At 45.2% G+C, this 23,712-nt stretch overlaps 1 protein-coding gene across 2 annotated transcripts; it reads right to left on the reverse strand.

Moving 5' to 3' along the window:
* Positions 1 to 1,015: 1,015 nt before the first annotated feature.
* tpd52 (tumor protein D52) lies at positions 1,016 to 21,826 on the reverse strand. Of its 2 annotated transcripts, XM_018727207.2 has the most exons (7): positions 21,700 to 21,826; positions 7,027 to 7,145; positions 6,531 to 6,679; positions 6,166 to 6,267; positions 3,935 to 3,976; positions 2,306 to 2,354; positions 1,016 to 1,880 (listed from the first exon to the last, which is right to left on the reverse strand). In XM_018727207.2, the coding sequence occupies exons 1-7, from the start codon at positions 21,716 to 21,718 to the stop codon at positions 1,752 to 1,754; spliced, it is 609 nt and encodes a 202-aa protein (XP_018582723.1). In that variant the 5' UTR covers positions 21,719 to 21,826; the 3' UTR covers positions 1,016 to 1,751. The 2 variants fall into 2 exon arrangements, with proteins under 2 accessions (XP_018582723.1, XP_018582724.1); XM_018727208.2 differs by lacking the exon at positions 3,935 to 3,976.
* Between the last annotated feature and the right edge of the window lie 1,886 nt (positions 21,827 to 23,712).

Here is a 23,712-nt window from a genome sequence, read left to right on the forward strand (position 1 = left end):
TTTTTTGTGGATCTTTATTATTACTTCAGATCATCTTCAATATAACATTCAGCCCAAAAGAAGAACAACAGGCAAAATGCTCGCTCTTAGTGCAATGGTAACAATGACAAAGCACACAAGCGTAGGGGGAAAAAAAAAAAAAAGTACTCTTTGTCATTCCTGATAAAAGGGCAAAATGCAGTTTTTTTTTTTTTTTTTTTTTTTTTTAAATGTGAATAGGGTTTTGAAGGGGTAGACATACACATGATGATGCCCTGCCAGTAATGAAAAGCGGAAGAAAATCCTGTCTTTGTGACCTTCTTCCTCTTGGCGTTTCACCACCCGAATCGGGAACCTCTCCACTTCGGTTGTGGTTACTAACGGAGAGGGTCAATGTGCTCCCTACAGCATTTCCCCTCTATGAACTCGGACCAAATCCCGTTCTGCGCACTACAGAGAAGAAAAATGTGGACAATGATTAAACTGCACAAAGCCCTTCCTTTGAGGACAAGCTAAATAAAGAGAAACGACACCGGCTTCTATCAGATGGGCTGTTTTCGGGTTCTCTCCAAAAATGCAGTAAATGTGCAGTGAGAGCGCTCGTTAGCGGCAAATGTTACCGGCTGGCAGAGAACAGCGGCGCAGTCGTAAAGGCTGACGGCCCTCGGCGCGATGAGCCAAGGCCACGATAGCCTGATGACGAACTGTCCTTGTTTACTGACGTTTCCACCACATGGCTCATCCAGACGTTTGAGGTCAGCTGCTGCTCTGTTGTGGGGCGGCCAAGTGCACCGAAGGCCACCGCTACCCAACTGGTGTCAGCCAGTGTTTCTGGGTGCGCAACAGCTGATCGCACCATCTTTACTGGTCACCAAAGCCTGATACAGTTTAAAGGGATTTAATATTAATCTGACACCAACTGTCTTCCTCTCTGATGTAGCATTGTGTATTTTTACATTATAACAGTGTGCCTGTAGCTATTTTTTAGCCAAATATATACACACACATTTAAGGATTGGTGGATTCATCATTTTTTAAAATCCATTCCCCATTTCACTGGATAATATGAGTTCCTTAATGATGCAGGGACCTTCTGGCCATGTCTAATAGCTTTATTGATTGTGAGGAGGTGAAAACAGCATGCTGTCACATGACTGGAAACTGATACGCATGTGAGTTTATGGCAGCTGCCCCTGACTCTGTGCAACAAAGCTAGACTGGATTCCAGAGGTGCCTAGTTTATGTTTAACCAGTCATCTACCTTCTGGTCTATGTCCACTTGCCCACGTGGTAAAAAAAAAAGAAAAAAAAACTGGTGTGATACACCTTGAGAAATGCTCTTTTTTGAGTCTGCAATGCATTGTGGGACACCTGTTTCTCTACTCCCTAGGTAGAAACGTGAAGAAAAGTACGAGAGGAGTAAAACGCATTTTGTACGTCAGCCAAACTACACGAGTGAAGGTGCAGTGCCAGCTCTCTGCCACATGGTGAAATATTTTTGTGACTTGCCTGAAAATGGCTAAAGTTTTATGTTAATGTGCAAAGTACTGTTTTTTTCAATTCATACCACACATCTATTAATACATATAGATTATCTTAATAAATTGTGCAGTTTAATACAAAAAAAAAAAAGGAAGAGAGCTGATGACATGAAATAACACATAGCTAGCCCCTCTTCTTTTGGTTTTGTGCCCTGTGCTTCAAGGAGAGGGCAGCTGGTGCTGGGCGGGGGGGGGCAGGGCAAAGGGTGTGTTGTAGGGGCAGGGGGTCTCTCAGTGGGGCTCCTCCCTCTCTACCTGGCTCTCTTCGGACGAAGGTCCTGGCCCTGCAGGTCTGGCGCTGGCCGTGGAGTTGAGGACATCGTTGAAGTCGCCGGTCGATGGCGTGGGACTCATCTTGGTCTGTAAGACAAGCGAGGTGTAGATTAACAGATGACTGTGGATGTTCACAGTGAATATAAAGCACACAGCACTACAAGGAGAAAAAGGCACGTCCAACACCGACTGCATGATTTTCCTCCCTTTCTCTGCAGTTAGGAGTTTTTTTGTTTTCCTTTCTTCAGCTGCCAGCCTGCTTACTCTACTGTTATCTATTTATCAGTTAAACCAATAAAGGTGTATCATTCACTGCAACCCTGTGCAGCCCTCTATGTCACTCTGCTGAGAACGGTGCTCTATAAAAATAAACTGAATGATTAAAAACATGTTCCTCAGAGCTAGTTACTTGCCACTTAAGCCCATGACTGCACTTCTGGAAACTCCCAACACCACAACATCAGAAAACACTGTGGCCACACATAGGCCTTTTATTCATATCGTATACTCACTTTCAACGTCTCCACTTTCTCTTCAAAGGACTTGAACGTGGGGGTGTTCCTGCAGGAGAAAGGGCTTGTTATTGATGGCACCCATTCAACGCGAACAGTTCAAGGTTCAGTACTGCATTTTGATACCATAAATCGCTCACCAGCACACTAGTAAAGAAAACAAGGAGAAGGTGCTGTTAGTACAGCAACACCAGGTCTCCAGCTAAGGATGCACAGTTACTACTGCTGTAAAAATAACTGTTAAAATACAATGCTATGCGATGCGATTTGCACAAACACACACCCTTTGCAATCGTTACAATTTTTTCTAAACCATACAAGCAGGTTCCAGAAATTACAGGAATGTAGTGCAGAAATAAGCACTACAAACACACCACAGCGCTGTACATTTAATCTCATCTCTGCCCAAGCGATCAGAGGACTATTCGCTAGGAGCAAATAAGTGAAAGATGCATTCAGAAAGCCATTAGAAGCACTCCAACGTTAGTGCCGAGGCTCACGCACATAAAACCGAGTCAGATGTTACTCAACACTAATCCCGCAGCTGGGAAGCAGGAAAATAATGAGATTACATCCTTTGGAAAGAGGTCGTTCCAGGTTATACTCTTCTATATTTATAGCTGATGAACAGCAACGGTAACCACTGACATCTTCAACATGTAACGGCCACAGAATCACCGACACACCTGCTCAACACATGCAGGCAGGGGTCCTTGTCCATGTTACTGTACAAAACAGGAATGAGACACACAAACACAGATGCGCGCACACACACCTCTGCAAGCATGCTGACAAACTGGGCTGCACAGCTTGCAAGATCCACCCTCCTTACGGTGTACACTTGCAGTACAGATGGTCCTTGCTCTGATACGGACTGTAAAAGTCCTACTTATCGAAAGACAAATGTGCGGTGGCACCATTTCTCCCAAAACAAATGAGGGGCAAAGACAGTATTGTGGGCCAGCGAATGCAGGTAAGGGGGTGAGAAGCACACAGACCTATTCAGCTTTTCGTCTTTTTGCCGGGAAGACCTTAAATTCTACGTGGTCGAATTCTAAAGAATCAACAGCGGACATGCGAAAAGCAGAGTTGTACCACGGAAATCCACGCTTTGTGCAAAAAACACAAAAGACGCTAATAGCAGAGCGAACTCGTGAAACCGAACAGCGTGGGATGAAGCACTTCACCAACCACGTTTCACGTTAATGTCATCCTTCCCATCTGATCATTAGTGAATTTGACAAAGTTCCCCTCAGTTATTTCACCGGTGTAATAATAAGGAATCGCATTACTGCATCTGAGTACAGGATGCTGTACATACATGTGGAGACACAAAGAATGAAAGCCAGTAGCAGCAGGAGGTAACGACAAACTGCCACAGTACTGCATCGAATGTATTAAATAAAAAAATATTAAAACCACACTCATTATTACAGCCATCGACTTCAAGTTAGAATTGAACCCTCTGCAAGTCTGACAACATGCCTATGAGTATAAAGCATGGCAGCCCAGGGAGGGCAGGGTGGGGTTCAGCCCAACTACTGTCCACAGCACGGAGCGCACAGAACTCAGAGCTAGGGGAGGATGCGCGAAGGTGCGGCGGTCAGCGCCGAGGACGCAGTTCCTTACCTCATAGCAGGCATGCTAATGGAGTGCTGTATGGAGCGTATGCTGTCCAGCAGCGGTAAAGGAGAGAAAGAGGGTTAGTGGCAGCCGAGAGTCGCGCTGGGAACTCTGGGTGGCAAAACACGAAGCAAACGCAAACACACCAATTTCCTAAAGCACCTTAGCTTTCACTGCTCACGTGCGGGGCTGGGAAGTCCACCCCAGCGTATCGAGGCGTGTGAATGACTGCAGGGAGTTTACTATAATGTACCTAACACCGTAAGTCACCTTCAATAAAGGTTTGGTTAATAATCACTGTACATTACTTTGGAGAAAAGCATCCGCTAAATAAATAAATAAAATAAATAAATAAAAACATGCACAATACAGTCAAATATGAAGTTATTTTGAAATAATGAAAAAAAAACTACACGCTACTACTTGTTCCTTCTTAGCAGGTATTGTGTGAGGTGCCATGGAGTCCTGGGGGACCACAAATGTTTTATTGGTCAGTCAAATTGGAGTAACGGGCAATAGCTGAGCCGCCAAATGAAAAGGGGCGAGGTTTGTGTTGGGGGGGGGGCTGCAACAACAGAGAGGAAATGGGCTCCACGGACCTCTGATCATAGTCCACACTGGACACTTGAGAAGGATCTAAATATTTACAAAAAATAATCAGAACGTGAAAATAAGAAAAACATTCAGATGTCCAGGACTTTGTGTGCACGCTCATGACATTAGAAGCATTTGTCATCTTGAGGACACGTTGTCCATGTACCCTTTCAGTTTACTCCTCTTATTTTGGGTGGTAGCTGTTGGATGTTCGTCTTTAATGTTCCTTTCTGATGGCTTTTAATCGCTCATCTGGTTATCCCTCGAAATCCAGTCGCCCGATTGCCCTGGTCGAAGTTTAAAAAAGGGATGCCATCTATGAGGAGGCGTCTAAGTGCAAAGACAGATATATACACCAAATTTTAAAACATGCTGCACTGATTAAGGCCACAGACAAAACTGGATGGTGTCACTGTTGTGCGAATCCAACTACTTACAGATGAATTAATTATTTTAAAAAAAAAAACTTAAATATGGACATTCACTATATTTAGGACCACACCAAGTTGTACAGACTCAAAAGAGACTTGTAAAAGAAAAGAAAAAAAAAAAAAAAAAAAAACATATGGAGGCTGAAAGTACAGTGTTTACCACAATACTCAATGTTCACCAGCATGGCTTTGTTCCACCTACCAAGTTGGGACACTCTTCCTTACCTTCCCGGCTACGCATCACAAAGCTGTTGAGGTCCTGAGCTCTTCTGTTACATATTCACCCGATTCCTTTTCCTCTTTTCACTTTACTAGCACCTTACCACCACCAAGGTGCACCAAGGGAATGGATTTATGTTCCTTCACGTTTGCCACCTTTGAACACGTAACAGTCCCTTGGTGCACAAGGTGAGTGACGTAACAAACAGGAACTTCAGACCATCTGCCAGCAGTATGAATTTAATGGTACGAGTGGGAACCCAGAGATGGCATTATATCAGATGAAGGTGGAGCTACCCGACCAGGGAACAATGGCCAGACTTCATTGGGATAAGTCCACACTGTCCTTGTAAAGATCAGACAACAGAAGTGTCACTGATGGCATTAAGAACAATGAGGCACAACTCCCTTTGTCCCAAAACAAGAGACGAACCCTGCGCAAGCAAGTGCCGCTTGGATAACGGCTCCACTAGGTACGCTACGCTTGGAAGACCGCCGCGATCGCGGCACGGGGCTTTGTGGCGCGTCAATATGATCGAGGTCCGAGCGTACGCCTCCAGCCACGAGCAGCTGCTGCGTATGCTGCTTTCTTCCCGTTTGAGCTCTTAACGGATTACATTTGACTGCGCTGTTGACTACGTGAATCGCATGACTCAGATCATGTTTAAAACAAACAAACGCTTTAGCCGAGGATTTGCAGACAGGTTCCAGCCTCTTCAAAGTAAGTACATGTTACTTGAAAATAAGAGCATTGACGGAAAGAACGCAATTCATTCAATGAACTATGAACAAAAACCCAGTATACCCAGCAGCTCTCCGGGACTGCAGCAACTGCTCAGACACAGAACAGGCACGGCTACACCAAACATTGTGCTTCCTCCCTTGGGAATCACTTACTCTGGTAAGGAACCGACGGGGAGGAAAATAAGCACAGGAGCACCATTACAGACAAGGACCTCTGTACTCGATGGGGGGTGAGGGCAGTCCGCTCACCTGACGTCTTCCAGCCTTCTGCTTATGGCAAAGCCGACACTGGAGAAAGCAGCGGTGGCCCTCTGCCCTGCCTGGCTGAGTGTTTCCGAGGTTTTCCGGTAGCTGCGGGGAACGAGATGAGCAGTCAACATCCTGGTCAGGAGGGCAAAGCAGCTCTGAAACATTACGCGCCGAACATGAGCATCTCCTAAGGTACACGACTCCTGCACTCCTACTGCGACAATGTGGGAAATGAAGAACATTGTGGGACATTGTGGCATCGTGTGTCACCGTCCCCAAACGGTGCGCTTGCTCTGCCACTGCACACCCTGACCCGGAGGAGGAAATCGAGCCGATGTGGCCTTCGAGCCAACAGGAACACGTACGCTGTGGATGCGGTGACCTCGTGCCAGCTCTTTGTGATGTTCTGCTTGAGCTCATTGAGGGGGGTGATTCCCAGCTTCCTCTTGATTTCTGCCACTTGTTTCTCCTTTGAGGCCAAGACCTGAGAGAGAGTCTGGATCTCATCTTCAACCTGCAACAGACAACTGAATGTGTCAAAGAACGATGTCTGAGCCAGCAGCAGCAGCTACAGAAAACAAAAAAATAGATACTCTACAGAACCAAATACCTCTTACGATGGTTAAATGTCTATATAGATACAGCACGTCTGGCGAGCCTTCAGAGGTATTTGTGGGATTTACTAAGAAAACACTACAACAAGCCATAGCATGATCTTTATGAATACATTTCAGTCCAGAACTGATTTTAGTGGCAGACTCACTGAGGGCTCACAGATGTAACAGAGTTTACTTCAGCTAAGGTATGCTGCAAAATACTTCCCTCCACAATAAAAGTAAACGCAGAGATATGGCCACCCACCTTGGCCAGCTCATTTCGTAGCTCCTCCTGCTCCTCCTCTGTCAGAGCGCTGGCGGACCCCGAGACGGAGGACGCCGCATCTTCCCCCACTTCCGGTATGGAGTCCGGCCTTGTTGATCCTGCAGCGGAGTATCAAACACTGATAAGGATGCAGAAATCATATGTTGGTCTGCGATCGCTCAGCTACCTTTGCCAAAGTACCGCATCCGAGTCAACGAAGCGAGGCCCTGGCCTGACGGAGCTCTCCGTACACGACCTTCTTTGAAGATCACCAAGGTCGACTTAGCGGTTGTCTGAACGTCTAATTGACATTCTTGGTACAAAGAGGGCAGCCGGATTGCGTCCCGGAAGATGGGAATCCGTCCGTCTCGTCAGCAAGAAGATAGCGGCGGCAAGTCTGAGAACTGCTCCATCCTCTTTCCAGACTCCAGGATTACAGAGCACGGGAAGGACGGCGGCAGACCGGCCTCAGGCATGACGCACACCGAGGGTTCAACATAAAGAGATGCTCGTGCGGTGATGGACGCTAACCCTAGGCAGGCTTGAGTTTCTCAGCTCACCCATGAGCTTTCTTGTTCACCCGAGTGCTTCTGGGTAAAGTGCTCTTCGCGGATCAGACTGACATCAAGGGAAGCGGAAAGATGCGCAAATGCTAGTTATGAAGAAGAAAGAGGTCCCTGTGTAGCATGTACCACGGTTGCATCGCAGCCGGACTACATCACATGCGTCCAGTGTACGCGTTCCTGTCCCCCTCCTAATTGGAGAAACGCGCTTTCCGAACTAATGGATAAATAGGAAGAATGTGATCGGAGCTTTCCGACCCTTCGCCTCACTCCAGCCGTGAGGATCCACCAGCTATCGGCTCCACGGACGCTTCCTTCAGCAGTTCTGCTTTTCAGACACATGTCCGTTCAGACTGCCCCGCTGCGTACTCATGCCACGTACACGTGCGTTCGGCGTACTCGTGCCATGTATGAAGCCAGCACATACACTCAGAGGCACAAGTTGTGCGTTTCGCCCATTTTTCCCCTCCTTCGGTGCAGTGCAAGGCCTTAAGGTGCAAATCGAGCACAGTTCTTAGTTTGTTCACACTTCTCTCCATCTGCGGAGAAAATCTGTGGTGCTGCTGACTCAACGAGCGCACCTCCTCTGGTGTGTAAAGTTTCACTAGTTAAGAGGCCTCCCAAATGATGATTTAAAAAAGAAAACGGAAAACACACACTTACTGTGCACTCCTGCCACACAGCTTGTTTTTGGTACAGTAACACAATAACCAGTGTCAAACATAACATGTAACCAGCTTTGTAAATGAATTACTATGTTTTTTTCCCCACGTGGAGCAGACCATCTCTCCCCATCCAGTTCTCAACTCCACCCTCTGCTCCTCCTCTCTAACACTCTTACATTGTCCTCTTCGTGTCTACTTCCCAAACTGCAATGCAAGTGTCACCTGAAGCCACGTGTACTTATGTGACAAGTCTTGTGTGCGAGACTCTGTGTGTGTGTGTGTGGTCTTCCACGTAACACAATCTGGACTCAAACACGGCCCTCCCTTCTCCAGAACAGTCATGATTTCTGCTGAAGTGCAAGACAGACCACGAAATTAAAAGTCAGCTGCAGCTACAACTGAAATTTATACAGAAATTATTGGAATGTTTCACTTAAAATTATATAATTACCACACAGTAACATTATACAGTAGACTACAATACTAATATTATATACATAATCATTTGAGAAATTAAATGTCATTTCCAATTCTGTTACTTTTACCTTTTTCTCCATGTTTAGCGCTGGAATTTTACTCTGATCATTTTGCCTCTTAATTTATTTACATTTATTCACTTAAACACTTTTCCCCAAAGTGACTTCCAATGAACTCTACGTAGTGTTATGAGCCCAAATACCTTACTCAACAAGATGACTTACAATGCTATATATATATATATATATATATATATACTACTTTACAATGGGTCGCTCATCCATATATCGGTGGAACACACTCTCTCCGTGTCACTCGCACACATCAAAAACATCAAAAACAGTGTGCTGTACCATGTAACTGCTGTACGAGGGATAAACTACGAACTCGGCGCTGAACCCTGAACACAGTAAAACCCACGTTGCTTTCAGGACAGGCCACTCGCAGTACATGGATGCCGTACATGTAAAATGCACTCCACAAAATACATGTTAGTCGTGTTTTCAAAATGCCACACGCACGTAACTTGTATTGTGTGTAAAATCTGTTAGCGTGCAAAATACTGGTTTAATTCCTCAGAAATATTATTTCATTAAGAGGCTTACACTGTAACACTTACAATAAAGAGTATCAAAATAGGAAAAAAAAATCCCCTTTCAACAAATACACTCCCACGAGTTTCCCCTCAAAGGCACTAGGTATGACAAATTTTTTTTAAATTAAATTTTGGTATCAGAAAAGCAGCGAACAATACTCATGAAATGTTTATTGAACATCTAGTTTTTGCCGTAGCGGTGCCAGCCGCCCTCAGTCGTCCTTTCCGTCTGAGAATAAAGCACCCTTTTACCGGTGTGTGTTTAAAGGGCTTTCCCGCAGTACGCTACAGCTTATCTCTTTTTAACAACCTGTGCTGCGGAACAATGGCCACCTTCGAGACTGAGCCACAGTCAACATGCTGCTACCTTTTCCACCTGCGTGAGCTTCCGTGGAGTGTGAACTTTACCTGCTTTCTGCAAATCGGAGTGTGAGTCACTCTCAGCGTCACTGGGTTTTCAGAGCTCCAGTTTACCATGTCGGCATGTGACTTAAACACCGTTTCCTCAGCAGGCACGGGCGCATGCGCACACACCCTGGCACTCTCTCTCACACACACACACACACACATGCGGGTTACCTCTCAGTGCCACTCTCGGGGACCCCGGCGGCGTTACGCTCTCAGCGGGAGACAGGTACAGGTAACTGGTGTTGACGGCCTGCTCAAAATCAAAAGGCGAGGTGTATTCTTCAGGAGTGTCCATTCTGGGCGTGAGCTTCCGAACCAGCGTGGGCGGCAACCCCTCCGCGCTCCGTCCGCTCCCTCTCTGACCCGCGAGCCACCCGACACCGGGCCGGCTGCTCCCGCCGACGCCCGCGCGGCTTCAAACGACGCGCCGTTAATGAGTTACCTCTCCCGAGCTCCCAGCCCTTCTCTGAAGGCACAGGCTTTGCCGTAATCCCAGAGGTCAGGGAGGGATTGGTGCCTGTTGGCGCGGCAGATTCTCCACTTCAAAAAAAGGGGAATAAGAGCCAACTGCAGCCAAGCTTAAGCGGGCCGACAGTCCCAAAGCGACTTCATTTGCTCCCTTGGCAGTCTCCGCATTCCTCCATCGCACCGTCAGGTGCGGAGAGCCATACCGGTCGAGGGGCCACGTGAGCATAACCCGACAAACCGGAAACCCGTAATCTTCTCCATCCCGGATTAAATTCCCAATCTGCCTGATGCTTCGGCCACCCTGTGAGCAACCTGCTCCGCTCAGCAGAGTATCTCAAGTTGGCTGAGCGGAGGCTTTCTGCAGTGTGGCCTGTGCCTGTGGTACAAACATCTGCGTCCACACTTTAATACCTCATGACAGTATTGTCTTTCAGAGGAAAACAAAAGTATGCGGACTTTCATTACACAAAAACAAAGCTCAATGTCAGGAGAACCATCTGGTGAAGTGGGGTCTCCCCCAGACAGCTTCATGTACAACTGCACTGACGAAGACTAGATTAAGAACAAATTATGATGATTTTTTTGTTTTTGCAGCTAAATATTGATCTGAAGTTGGCTCCAGAAAGCAATACGAGGAGGCTGCGTGTAGGTGCTGGCGAGTTTCACACAACCCGTGCGCATTCTGCACCTGGTAATTATAGAGCTCTTTTCCACCCTACCGCATATCCTGTTTACGCCATGCTCTCTGCCTGCTACACGTGTTCCGTTCAGTAAACCCGATCAACTAAAAAGCAATCAATCAGCCTGCCGTTGCATCAAAACACATTCGCTTCAATTGACTGAATGGGTCAAATTAATGTGAGCTATGTACAGTAGAACTGTGCATGTCAAGCAGCCTAGTCGATCCACATTTAAATATTCAAATGAGGCAACGATATTGCAGACAGTACTAACTACTGGGACATGCAAATGCTTGATTTAAATAGCAGGAGTTATTCCAGGGAGGGAGATCACTCGCTATTTCACTCCAGAGTCCTTCTGTTCAAACGCTCAGCCTTGGAACACAGCTGCAGTGCGACCGTTTACATTTTATGCATTCAAATGGCATCTCTGCAACTATTTAATATGCACAAAAATCTAACTGGCTGGTTTCACTCCCTTTTTCCTCTATTCTAAAATACTGTTTAATGCCGATTAATAACCTTCATAGAGAGAACAGATCCCTAGGAATAAAATAAGCAACCGAGGGCCGTAACCACACCGGCACAAAGTCCTGCTGCCCATATGCAACTGGCGTGCGAAACACGCAGCAGTCGGCCTTGCAGTCCTCTCGCCGTGAGAACGAGACACACTGTGCTTCCCGTCCACTCTCAGGAACCAGCAAGGCCACAGCGGGAGGCTAGGGTTACTATGAATATCGTGTCATTATCAGCATGGGCTCCGCGCATAATAGGGAGTCAGCCTAGGGGGAAGGAGGGAATCCACGGCGAGAATGCGTACTGCGAAACCGTCCACACAAGCTGTCCACCAGTGTAATGACCGCAGGCAGTGGACATTCTGACCACCTGAGGAGCATGTTGAGATGAGATAGATGTGACTATAGTGCGGAGAACCTAATATGACAGTGACATTTCCAGCAATTTGCAGTGACATCCTTTGTAAATGATCCTTTATTAAAACACTGCAATTGGTGACATGGCATTGTCATTCACTTGTTAACGTTTTATTTTTTTATTTCACTTATTTAACCTGCTTTTCTACTTATACACACAAAGCAATCAAACGTGAATATGTATGTACATATACTATATCGTATACGTTTATGGATGTTATACTTTATGTACCGTTCCAAAGTGAAATTCTATCTGGGATTAATAAATTTTTGTTTAGTTTAATTCATTCATTCAGTGGTGGAATGGGGCAGTGATCACATCTGGATGCTGGAAGCTCACTCCTGAATTCCCTATATGCTGAATGTGGGCAAACCGATCAGGTGTGTGCATACGCAGATGTGTGTGCTGCTCTTGGTGCACATCAGACTTTCAAGACCCGGATATTTACCTTTCAACCGTGTCCTGTCGGCTTACAGCCAAACACTTTCAGACTCACTCGTTGAGCAAGCTTAACACCATCCACCACCTGTACACTCCCAAAAACTAAAGGTAAGAGAAGTTCAACGGGTCCCTCTGATGAGGAAAACCAGCAATTAAAGCCCAGGTCTGCAGTCACATCTCAGGCCGGTCCTCCTGCATCACACATGGTGAGCTCTGACACCTGCAACTACCACACAAGGTACTGAGAAACAAAATCAAACATTACATTATAGTTACATCACAGTTTACACCGCAGTGTTTCAAACCTGAGTCTCTAGGGGGGCTGAGGAGTAAGATTGTGTTCCCTTTCCATGGGTAATTTACCATGGTCATGGTGAATCAGCAACTTAAATAAATTTCATGCCTCCGAAAAGACATTAGGATATGGTTTTTTTTTTTTTTCCCCCCCCTTATTCTAAAATTAAATATTGCACAGCTTCAAAAGAATATCTTTCACACATTGGCTCTCTAGAGGCTTTTAAAGCCTCACGTCTACATATTAAGTTTATATAGCAGGAACGGGAGAATTGTATTGCAAGAACTTCGATGGCTGATAGTTGGAAGATTACACATACCGATCTTCCCTAGCCCACGCCAACCCGCCCCGACAAGGCAAGCATGCATGCACAAACAAGCTGGTTCAGTCCGTGGGCCACGACACTGGAATGCTTGTTTTCTAATTTTGTAAGGCAATTACCTACGGTACATGTTTGTGCAAGAGGGTATGGGGAAACTGCATGGGGTGTGGTGCCCATATTGAATGACTGGAAGAAATCCTTCACAGCAGTAACACAGCCCAACACACTCCTCTCTCACACACACACACACACACACACACACACACACACACACACACACACACAGAGACTGGTCTGACTCACTGAAAAATTGTTTTACATACAAAAGGAAACAAGGGAAAACCGTGAAAGGTTAGTAGCTGTTAAGAAGAACAAGTAAATATTTATTACTGCATCACTGAAAAATGTGAGTACACCTGGGCAATTCCTGTTCTAGACAAATGGACAGAAGAGCAAAGGCAAAGTAAAACAAGTGTCCTACACCTCTGGGAACTCCAGCTGAAGCCTGTTAACCAAAAGCCTTGTGAAAATAAACTAGTTTCCAGCAGTGAACTAAAACATCTCACTGGTACTGTACCAGAAACCAACATTAGTATATAACAGGTTACAAGTTAATGCTATGGAAAATTAGATTGTTTATTGAAAAAAGAAAGAAAATGAGTATTTCTAATAAAAACAAACCACCATCTGACCAAAAGATTGCTTAACAGAGTCACATTATATTTTTGACTCATGTTCACCTTTAAAAAAAAAAAAAAAAAAAAAAAAAATGTACAAGCCAATTTTTTAGATTATCTGCATTTGTCAGTTTCCTTTTTCCACGAAGAAAGAGGATGTCACCGGAATTAATTAATGAACTCTCCAACATGACACACTGTGACTCTGGGAAAGAGCAAACCCGCACTTTGTCTTTCAGGAGTCCGCAGCTTTAGCCTATTCCTGGACAAACTGGGATGGTATGATTTCCATTTAATCGTGCAGAGCAGCACAACATAAACAGCATCTCCATCCTGGGAACAAAGAGGGGCCTCAAACTAGTTAATAAACCACAGCCTCTAATCCATTAGTGGATTATTCCCAACTCGCCGTGTCACATGATGGGCTCCTAAACAAGTGTCACAAGATAGCGTGTGGATGGAGGGCACAGCACTGGAGCATGGTTTTCAGCTCACCAAGATCAAGGCAGACAAGGCTGAGCGGTTGATTGTCTGCCATTTAAAGGGCACCCCCAGTGAAGAGCAAACTCCCAGGAAGCCAGGCACCAGGCCACAGGAAGTAGGCTACTTCTCACTAGGTACATGTTGAACAAACACTTGGAATGCAACCCTTCATGTTTGTTTTGTTGAGAAAATTACAATATATTACATTAAAATAGATACATAAAAAAAAACTGCCCACTCATCCACAACATTTATGTCATAACTTTTAGCAATCAAGAGACATCTTGTGACCTTTATGGCCCAGCACACCAGGCAAGAGACTATGTTTATAGCTTTCCATATTTACATTTATTTATTTAGCTGATTCTCTAAAGCAACTTACACTGTTAAGCCACTTACAATTGTTTACCCACTTATATAGCAGGGCAATTTTTACCTGAGCAACTGAGGGTAACTTCCTCACTCAAGCAGTGTCAGTATGAGGTGAGATTTGAACGTACAATCTCTGATGCCAGAGGCAGTGGCTGTAACCACTACACTACCAACTCTAAGCCCCCCTTAACCCCTAGGCTATATACATCCAACAAATATGTAAATCAGATGATTGGAGGAGGAAAAAAAAATAAATAAAAAATGGCACAAGTTGTGTTCAATCTTCCAAAGCATTGCTGTGTACCTCCCTTTCTTGTCTCTCCCCACTAGCTTCCTGTAGCTGCCCATAATCAAGGTCAGCACTCAGATAATGGGTAAAAAAAGGCAGCAAAAGGAACCCTAAATACCAGCAAGAGTGCTACTCCTCCACATCTGGATACTTGGTGGTTCCACTCACAAGGAGTTCAGCAATGAAAGCGCACAAATTCTTTGTTCTGACTCCAAAAAGGCAGAATGAGCTCCCAGTATCTCTCAGAACATTCCCTCTGAACATTCTAGAAGGGTCTCAAAATGCATCTCTTTAGGACCCACTTCTCTCCCAATCTCCTAACTGCTCCACAGCGTTAGGTCACATCACCTGCCTCGATTACCTTCGCATTTCCTATCAGTGCTATAGGCAATTACTCATGTAATGTGCATCAGCAAAAACTGTGGTACTGGACAAATTGACTGTGCTACAACTGTATCTAAAGCTCTTCATCTCTCGTGAAATGTACTTTTGTTTACTCTGACTTGAACATCACTTTGAAGAAAAGCATCTCCTAAATAAACTAATGTAAATGCAAAAAAGAAAGGATGCGATTAAATAATTTTTGCTTGCTTTTGAATCATCTGTTTCGTTACTATATGTAAGAATGTATGTATGTATATCTGTACTTATGTCATATGTGTATTTATGTTGTCTACTGTATACTGTCCCAATAACTGAGTGGAATCAGCCTTTGTGACTAATAAAGATTCATTCATTAATTTTATGGCCAGTGCTCTGTAACTTCTCATACTGCTGACACTGTGCACAAGGACAGACAGCAGGACAGTCTGTGGTTCATCTCAAGGCCAACAACTTTGCACCTTCAGCATTAGTGCACCTCAAAGTATGACGACACATTACACAAGCTCCCAGGGCACTGGTTGAGACTTTTGTGAGACCTGGTCTCCCAGCACGTTGCAGCTCCTGCCTCCTATTAAACAAGCACGAACAGATCCAGACGTGTGGTCCGCAGCTCTGGGAGGTATTTTCCAGTAACAGCTTGTTCTGTCCTGACCACCATTGTGATGAAGGTCGTAGCCAGTGGTGCACAGTCCACAAAGTGAGAGACAAGGTTAATTCACACTGCCACATGTTAAGAATACACAGGGTGGCACAAGAAAAATGACTCCAGATCACAATAACCTGCATTGCCCAAGAGCACCAGTGACCATTAAGGGTCTAAGCAGGCAACTCATACCTGCTGCCTTCCGAGGCCAAGTCTGCACATCCCTCTTGGGGCCTCTGGGGTAAAAGAACAAGCCTGTATTGTTTCTAATTTTCTGAGACACTACAAGGAGAATACACAAAAAGACATCTCAGCAGTGCTCACGTCTGATTATCCTAAAACTGCAACACGTTTCAGGCCGAAACAAAGAACAAGTTCTTGCCCGTACCCTTATTACACATTTTTCTCTACATGAAAACATGAAAGCACTAGGCGTGTAGAAACAGGAAGACATTGGGGTCCAAGTGAGCAGACTTCTGAAAACTCAAGTTAAACCCTGTGTCTGGGAACACTGTGTCTACTACAAAAGAAGAGTCCATTTAAGATTCTGCCTTATATTTTTGTTCCTTTTCTTCTACTTTTGGCTGATCTTTGCAAGATTACAGCTCAAAGGAACCTAAGCTTAGAAGCACAGGTGCTAGAGTTCTTGGTGCAAGTGAAATAAAATTAATCTTAATCAAACCTGGTAATAGCCAGAAACATGCTGTGCTGGTAGTATGGACTGGGATCGAGGAGGATTTTACGTTATGTTACTTTGTTTAGCAGATCTCTAAAGCGACTTCCAATGAACTCTATGTAGTGTTATGAGCCCACACACCTTATTCACCAAGGTGACTTACATTGCTAGATACACTGGGTCGCTCATCCATACATCAGTGGACACACACTCTGTGTCACTCACACACTATGGGGAACCTGAACAGCATGTCTTTGGACTGTGGGAGGAAACAGGAGCACCTGAAGGAAACCCCTGCAGACACGGGGAAAACATGCAAACTCCACACAGACTAAGTGGGGATCGAACCTATGTCCTCTCGCACTACCTAGGCACCAAACTAACTTTGCAGCGTTACTCACTGTGCCACCATGCTGCCCGATTTTAAAAGCTTTCTGTTTCTGTGGCTTCAGTTTGATTTGCACTGGTTTCCTACACAGAAAAAAACATGCAGAGCTGCCAAACCCATCACGTTCAACAAAGAGACGGGAAGTTGGTACATCACCTAAGTTCCAAGGCTGAAGAACACATGTAAAACACGGCCAGATGGTATCATGCTAAAGAGGAAGCAGAAGCATTATCAGAAGTCAGAAGTGCACGAGATCTCTCTCTACAGCCAGTGCGCCAACCACATATTGGGCCTTCATATCCAACACAGCCATAAACACAGGGCAACAGAGGGCAAAATTGGGCTGGCCAACCACAGCCTGACATGACATCAAGACATGGCACCCACCCCAATTTGCACAATCCACGGCAGGCCTGCCCTACCAGCATCAACGTGATGGATCAGCAGGAAGCCTCAGCTAACACAAAAGCAGGACAGCAGCTGTCACTGGGAGGACATCGCCAGCGACACGTGGCCACCCATCAAAACGATTTTGCCACCTGGCCTGCTGGCTGGGAACAGCTTCACACACACGATGCCCTTTGAACATCAATTCTAGCATTAATCACAAAAAGTATATTATTAGCACTGGCCCCCTGGACAACCATGGCAGATAAGAAGAGTGTCTAAAGTTATTTGGAAGTGTAGAGTCATCTGCAATACTGAGTCTTTTTTTGTAGTGAGAGAGTAAAATTACCACTTTATTTTGTTATATTCTGAATAATAAAATAATTCTATGTAAAACGGCACAAGCAAATCATATGAAGTTTAAATCTGATACAACAGAATAGGATTTTCACTTGTACTTTACCCTTCTATAGTGTGTAGTCCTGGATTCTACCATAATACATTTTGGGGGACACACACACACTGTTGAGCTCCATTTTGTGGCCTTTCATCGAGGCAGGCACAGCCGAGTGAACCCCATTTAGCTGGGGAGCTCAAACTTCGGGGATTCTTCCTGTAAGTAGTCCAACTACACAAATACAATAAAAACAACTTTGCAATAAATGCAACAACCCACTTGATTGTCGCTATACTGCTCCATTCCAAGATCAGTGGGGAAACAAGTCTGCCTTGGCCTGTGAAAGATGCTCCCAGGGCACACTGGGCTGAGACATGACTGACACGTCTCTTAAAAAGCTCCTTTGAGCTGCTGTACCATGGCAAAGAAAGGAAGAAAGAATTAAAAAGCAAGGTATTCACCACATTGGATAATGACATGTACAATATGGATCACTTCTGATGAACCCTCTTTACATAAATTAATTACCTGTATTAGTAATTCTGCAAAAAGGATGTCTGTATTGATTCACCCATCAGGCAACTGACATTTAAAGTATGACATTTTCTTTCCAGGTACAACAGAGAACTGAATCATGCAGCAAATTACGCCTGACACTCTATGCCTGAGCTGACAACCTAACATGGAATTTAAAACACATACTGGCATAGGTGGTCGAGGGGTCAAGGGCTTGGGCTGTGATCAAGCCTTGCATATGAAACCGTATCAAGGGAGTTTTGCTTAAGTCAAGCATAGAGGAGCCAAAAGCAGTGGTGGCACAGCAGGTAGACCTGGTGCCTCAAAGCTCCTGAACTGTAGGTTTGGAAGTGGGTTCAGTCTGTGCGCAGTTTGCATGTTGTCCCCGTGTTCATATAGGTTTTTTCCAGGTGCTCTGGTTTCTTCTCAAAGTCCAAAGACATGCGTTTCAGGTGAACTGGTCATTCTAAATGACATGTTGTATGTGACCATGAAAGTGTGTGTTAACTGCTTGGTTGTTTAGATGGCTAGATAATTCTAAGCAGCGCAGTGGCGTAGCATTTTAAGCTGTCTTCAACAAAGGCATGGTCTAAATGCTAGCTAACTTTTCCTGAATGCTGCAACAAAATACTCCATCAGGAGACAAACATACACACACCGCTGAAGGGAACACAAAGAACATTCAATTCAACCAGATGAACTGTTATTAAAACACTGACAGCTTCTGAACTCCGAACAGTCCAGACAAGACCCAGTAGGTCCTCTACATACCTGCACGCTTGGGATTTACCATTTGGCACAGTGCAAGTGTTGAAAAGCAAATCGTCCCACCAGTTATGGACACCTCACCCGTTTAAAACAAAAGGATTGTTACACTGTTGATAGAGTCAGACTCATTTAGACTGCAGTAACAACTACCTTATAAAAACAGTATGCATCTGATGATAATAATAACAACAATATCACATCTTTGCTAGCAACTTCCATAGTAAACATATGTGGTAGGCACAGCAGATGGGGAGGTGCTTAGAGCCAACACCCTGCACCCGAAGGACTCAGATTTGAATCTTGCCTCCTGCTGTTGTACCCTTGAGCAAGGTATTTACCCTCAACTGATACAGTACAAATTATCCAGCTGTATAAGTATATAACTACGTTGCTTTCAGCAACAGTCAGCTAAATAAATATATAAATTATACGCCTGAATGCATAAAAAAGGAATGTCATACATGATGAAATCAGCAGTGTCTGATTCTACACTATATACATTTCTTTCACAATTGTATACCACATAATGGCGCAAAAGGCAGCACTATGAGTACTGCGCATTGTGTTGTATATTTCTATATGTTCCCACACTTTAAAATTATCGTTATTCAAATTTACACACCGCCTGCCGTTATCAAAGCTAGTCTCACAAAGTAATGTTCACAAAGTAGCTGGAAACCCTCAGTACTTTTCCACAGCACGCTCAAAGCAAAAATATGATATCAGAGAGATTTCAAACTGGTCCAAGAAACAGAAGATTAGTATGAGACTATAGTTAACAAGAGACACTGGAAAAATGTTTGAATGTCTGCAGAAGGCAGACAAACACCAGCTAAAATGAGCATGTTACTCTGCCAAACACCGTCTGCAAGATCCAGCACTTGTGTCTATTGTTTACCACACACACTTCATCCAGTCACATCATTCCCGGACAGCATGTCCCTCTCTGTGGTTCAAGCACACAGGGATCTGCCCTGAGAGAGGGTTTACATTCAGCACTGTAATCACACCTATTACCTGTAGCAGCAACACTGCAAACCATGTTGCTTACTGTGTTGCCATGGCAGCAGAATGGCACAATGTCACCTCAAATAAGAGCAAAACCATACGTCCATGAAGAGGCATCTGGCTTCATCCTGTGATTTGTATTTCAAGCAGCGGTGAGGACCCTGTGTACCAGCTGCAGAGGAGAATGAAAATGCTGAATCTCGACAGATGGGAACCCTGCGTGTGAAGCTGTGGGAGTTGAGAGAGCCACGCAGGACTGGTTCAGCGTCCATGTGGGGCTGCCTCTCTGAGCTGCACCACACCCAAAGGCCAGAGCGACAATGGAGAGAAGCGCGGGGGGAGGAGAGATATTTAGGCTCGGCCTTGGTGAGGAACAGAAGGGGGCAGGGAAAGAAGTGGCCGAAATGTCAATAAAAGCTCTCCAGAGGTAGCCTGCCAGGCTGACGATGGGAGTACCGGGAAGGTGACGAGCAAGAAGGATGATCAATCCCTTAGTGTCACATGGAGCTGAACGTTACTCCGCCCTCCAGCTCCCTGGCCTCGCAGCAGGTCTTGAGCAGATATAGATGCTATGACAAAGGAATACGCATTTACCACAAAAAAGGAAGATTCTGAAAATCATCCACACGTCTCTTCCTCTTTTGCACTGTAACTTCCAAAAATCAGCAGGAAGCTTTACAAATATGTGCAGTCAATGATGACAGAAAGTCTGAATTTAAGAATTCTGCTGCTTGTTTTAAAGAGACAGCCTTTCCCAAACACACATGCTGTATCAAATTAATCACATTAATAATGTATTTCTGAGCTATTCAAGGCACTTGTGGAAGTCAGATGGTGATTTTCTATATATAGGCCGGAAAATCCAAAAGGTCACATGGTGGACAACGCAGTTTGCAAGGACTTGTACAAGGGCAACATGACCGATTACGGTTTCCATATGTTCACATTTATTCATTAAACTGATGCCTTTGTGAAAGGCGACTGGCAGCGTAACTTATGGAATCAACTTTGCAACGATTTACCCATTTATGCAGCACTCTCAGCACCTCGATCAAGGGGACTGCAGCAGGAGGAGGGGGGGGATTCGAACACAGGTCCTTCGACCGCCAAGCAGCTCTAACCACTACGCCACCTGCCACCGCCCTCTATAACAACATGTCACGTGACTGCCCGAATTCAGTCAGTACTGGGGTACAGGGGAGGCAGGCTGTCACATCCCAACCTGTTAGCGCACAACCACGCAGGGTAAATCACGGGAAAGAACGACTCGTACATTAGGGACTTGTACAAAGCAGACACGGTGACACTTAAGACACAGCACAGTCAAGATGTTCACTTTCTGACGCTGACCGTTCGTTCGTTCGTTCGTTCTGTGAGCGTAAAACGTTTAATCACGTCAGCTACTGCTGGCAGAGAGATGAAACTCTTTAGTGTCGCTAGACAGCTAGTCAGCCAACTAACTAAGTTCTGCTGCAACAAATCCCAGAAAAAGGACGAATACGTAACTTCACTTCTGTTATTTTCACTCTTCAGTAACACAATTTCTTCCTGTCAGAGCGGGCGATGCTACCCCGTCTTTCGCCATGAATGACACAGTGAGTGTGCGCGCTGCGACGCCGGCGGACAGAGCAGAGAGAGAGGCCGAAACAACATCGCGTAGTTTTCGCGTTTTTTAACTTATTTAACCGCGTAAGTGCACAAGAAGTGTCCGTGCGCTCAGCCTGCTGCTGTCCACCACTCAACAGCCGAGTCGGAGCAGCTGCGAGGGCAGTAAACTTAAGCAATCCCCCCCGACGTATCATGCTCCCCACGCGCGACGGTGCGGCAGCGCGTCTGACCTGCACGACTCTGTTCCATCTTCAGCTCGCGCTTCCCGCTTCCCCGCTGCACGTTCCGCCAGATGTGATGTTGCAGTTCGCGCTCAGCCCCACTCCCTTTACAGCACGCCGCTCGCCAGCTCGAAGAGGGGTGGGGCCTCGCGTGACGTCACCGCGCACGGCACGTCTCATTGTAAACAAGGGCCAAGGCACGTGGGCAGAGGCGCAGCTATGTGCGCATATATTACTGTAAAATCTTTAGAAATTATTAAAAGTTATAGTTATGTAATTGAAATTTTGGTATAATGTTTTGTGTACATTTCCCTTTTGTTCACTGATCTGTTCGTGGTTTTGAAGGAAAACGTCTGCAAAATGTATAAATGGATAATGCTTTTTCTTATAAAACTCTGAGTACTATAATGCAACACTGACATCACTGTTGTTCATTTGTTACTTGAAAAATGCAATATTTTTATATATGAAAGTATTTTGACAATATATAGCCACAGTCCCAATTTAAAATACTGTACAATGTTTATGTGTCTGCTGTAAAACTCATTAAGACATGACTCTTACCATTAGTCCTTTTTTATTTTGTTTTTGTCATACTTCACAAGGTACTTCAATGATTTTAGACAAGTATGTCAGTTAAGGATAAAAACCACCAAGGCTGTCAGTCTGAAGGCAAAAAAGTCCAAAAATCTTTAGGAAATTCAGCGCTCGATAGATTCCTGCAGAAGCTGATGTCAGTGAAGATCTCAGAAAGGAAAAAACCATGGCTGTTTTCTCTCATATGGTCATCTCTGTATTTTTTCAGTTTAATTATTTTGGCATTTGACATAAAGCACATTCTGCATTACTGAACTACGTCTGATCAAAACTGACATGTATATCTGTTATGGCTAATCTCTGATTTCCATCATTACCTGGCAGTACAACTGGTCAAAGATTTTAAATTTATTAACTCTCCTGAGCCCTCCTGCCACATGTCCAAAATAGTACAATTCGGTTTTAACATTTCAACCATTAACTTGTAACATTGCAGCACTTGTACAATTGTAACCTAAATTACACACACACACACACAGGCTGAAACCACTTGTCCCAAGCAGGGCTGTGGTGAGCCAGAGCCTAACCCAGCAACACAGGGCACAAGGCTGGAGGGGGAGGAGACACACCCAGGACAGGACACCAGTCCATCGCAAGGCACCCCAAGTAGGGCTCAAACCACAGACCCACCAGAGAGCAGGCCCCAGCCAAGCCTGCTGCGCCACCATGCCCCCCAACCTAAATTACACACACATTGTCTGAACCGCTTGTTCCATATGGGGTCGCGGGGAGCCAGAGCCTAACCTGGCAACACAGGGCATAAGGCTGGAGGGGACACACCCAGGACGGGACACCAATCCATCACAAGGCACCCCAAGTGGGACTCGAACCCCAGACCCACTGGAGAGCAGGACAAGGTCCAACCCACTGTGCCACCATGCCCCCTACAATCTAAATTACACACACATTTTCTGAACCGCTTGTCCCATACAGGGTCGCGGGGAACCGGAGCCTACCCGGTAACACAGGGCGTAAGGCCGGAGGGGGAGGGGACACACCCAGGATGGGACGCCAGTCCATCGCAAGGCACCCCAAGCGGGACTCGAACCCCAGACCCACCGGAGAGCGGGACCCGGTCCAACCCACTGCGCCACTGCGCCCCCAATCTAAATTACATCATTTCAAAATAATTTTACAAACTCACCTGTTCAGAGTACGTTTTTCTTATTAAAATTTAAAAAACAGCTTGGATGTGATGAGCTCATAGTGAACAGAACACTTACCTTTGGAAAGCTAACAGCTTGCCAGCATCTACGTCAAGTTTCTCAAGGGACCTCATTAAAATGTACAAACTGGGTCTGCTGTTCCGACAGTGTAAGAGAGTGCAGTTTTCTTTGTAAGAGACACTCAAAAGCTACAAAAATGTATTTTAGGAGAGTAAGAAAAGAAGCTCTTGCTCCTCATCCCACCATAACCTTTTTATTA

Source organism: Scleropages formosus, chromosome 23 (assembly GCF_900964775.1).
Source record: "Scleropages formosus chromosome 23, fSclFor1.1, whole genome shotgun sequence".
Taxonomy (NCBI): Eukaryota; Metazoa; Chordata; class Actinopteri; order Osteoglossiformes; family Osteoglossidae; genus Scleropages; species Scleropages formosus.

Bases quoted from the DNA above. Each gene is read 5' to 3' on its own strand.
- tpd52 (XM_018727207.2), bottom strand. The intron at 6,680-7,026 runs GTGGGTGGCCAT...TGTCTGTTGCAG, and splicing joins TACGAAATGAGCTGGCCAAG to GTTGAAGATGAGATCCAGAC. The intron at 1,881-2,305 runs GTGAGTATACGA...CTTGTCTTACAG, and splicing joins AGAAAGTGGAGACGTTGAAA to ACCAAGATGAGTCCCACGCC.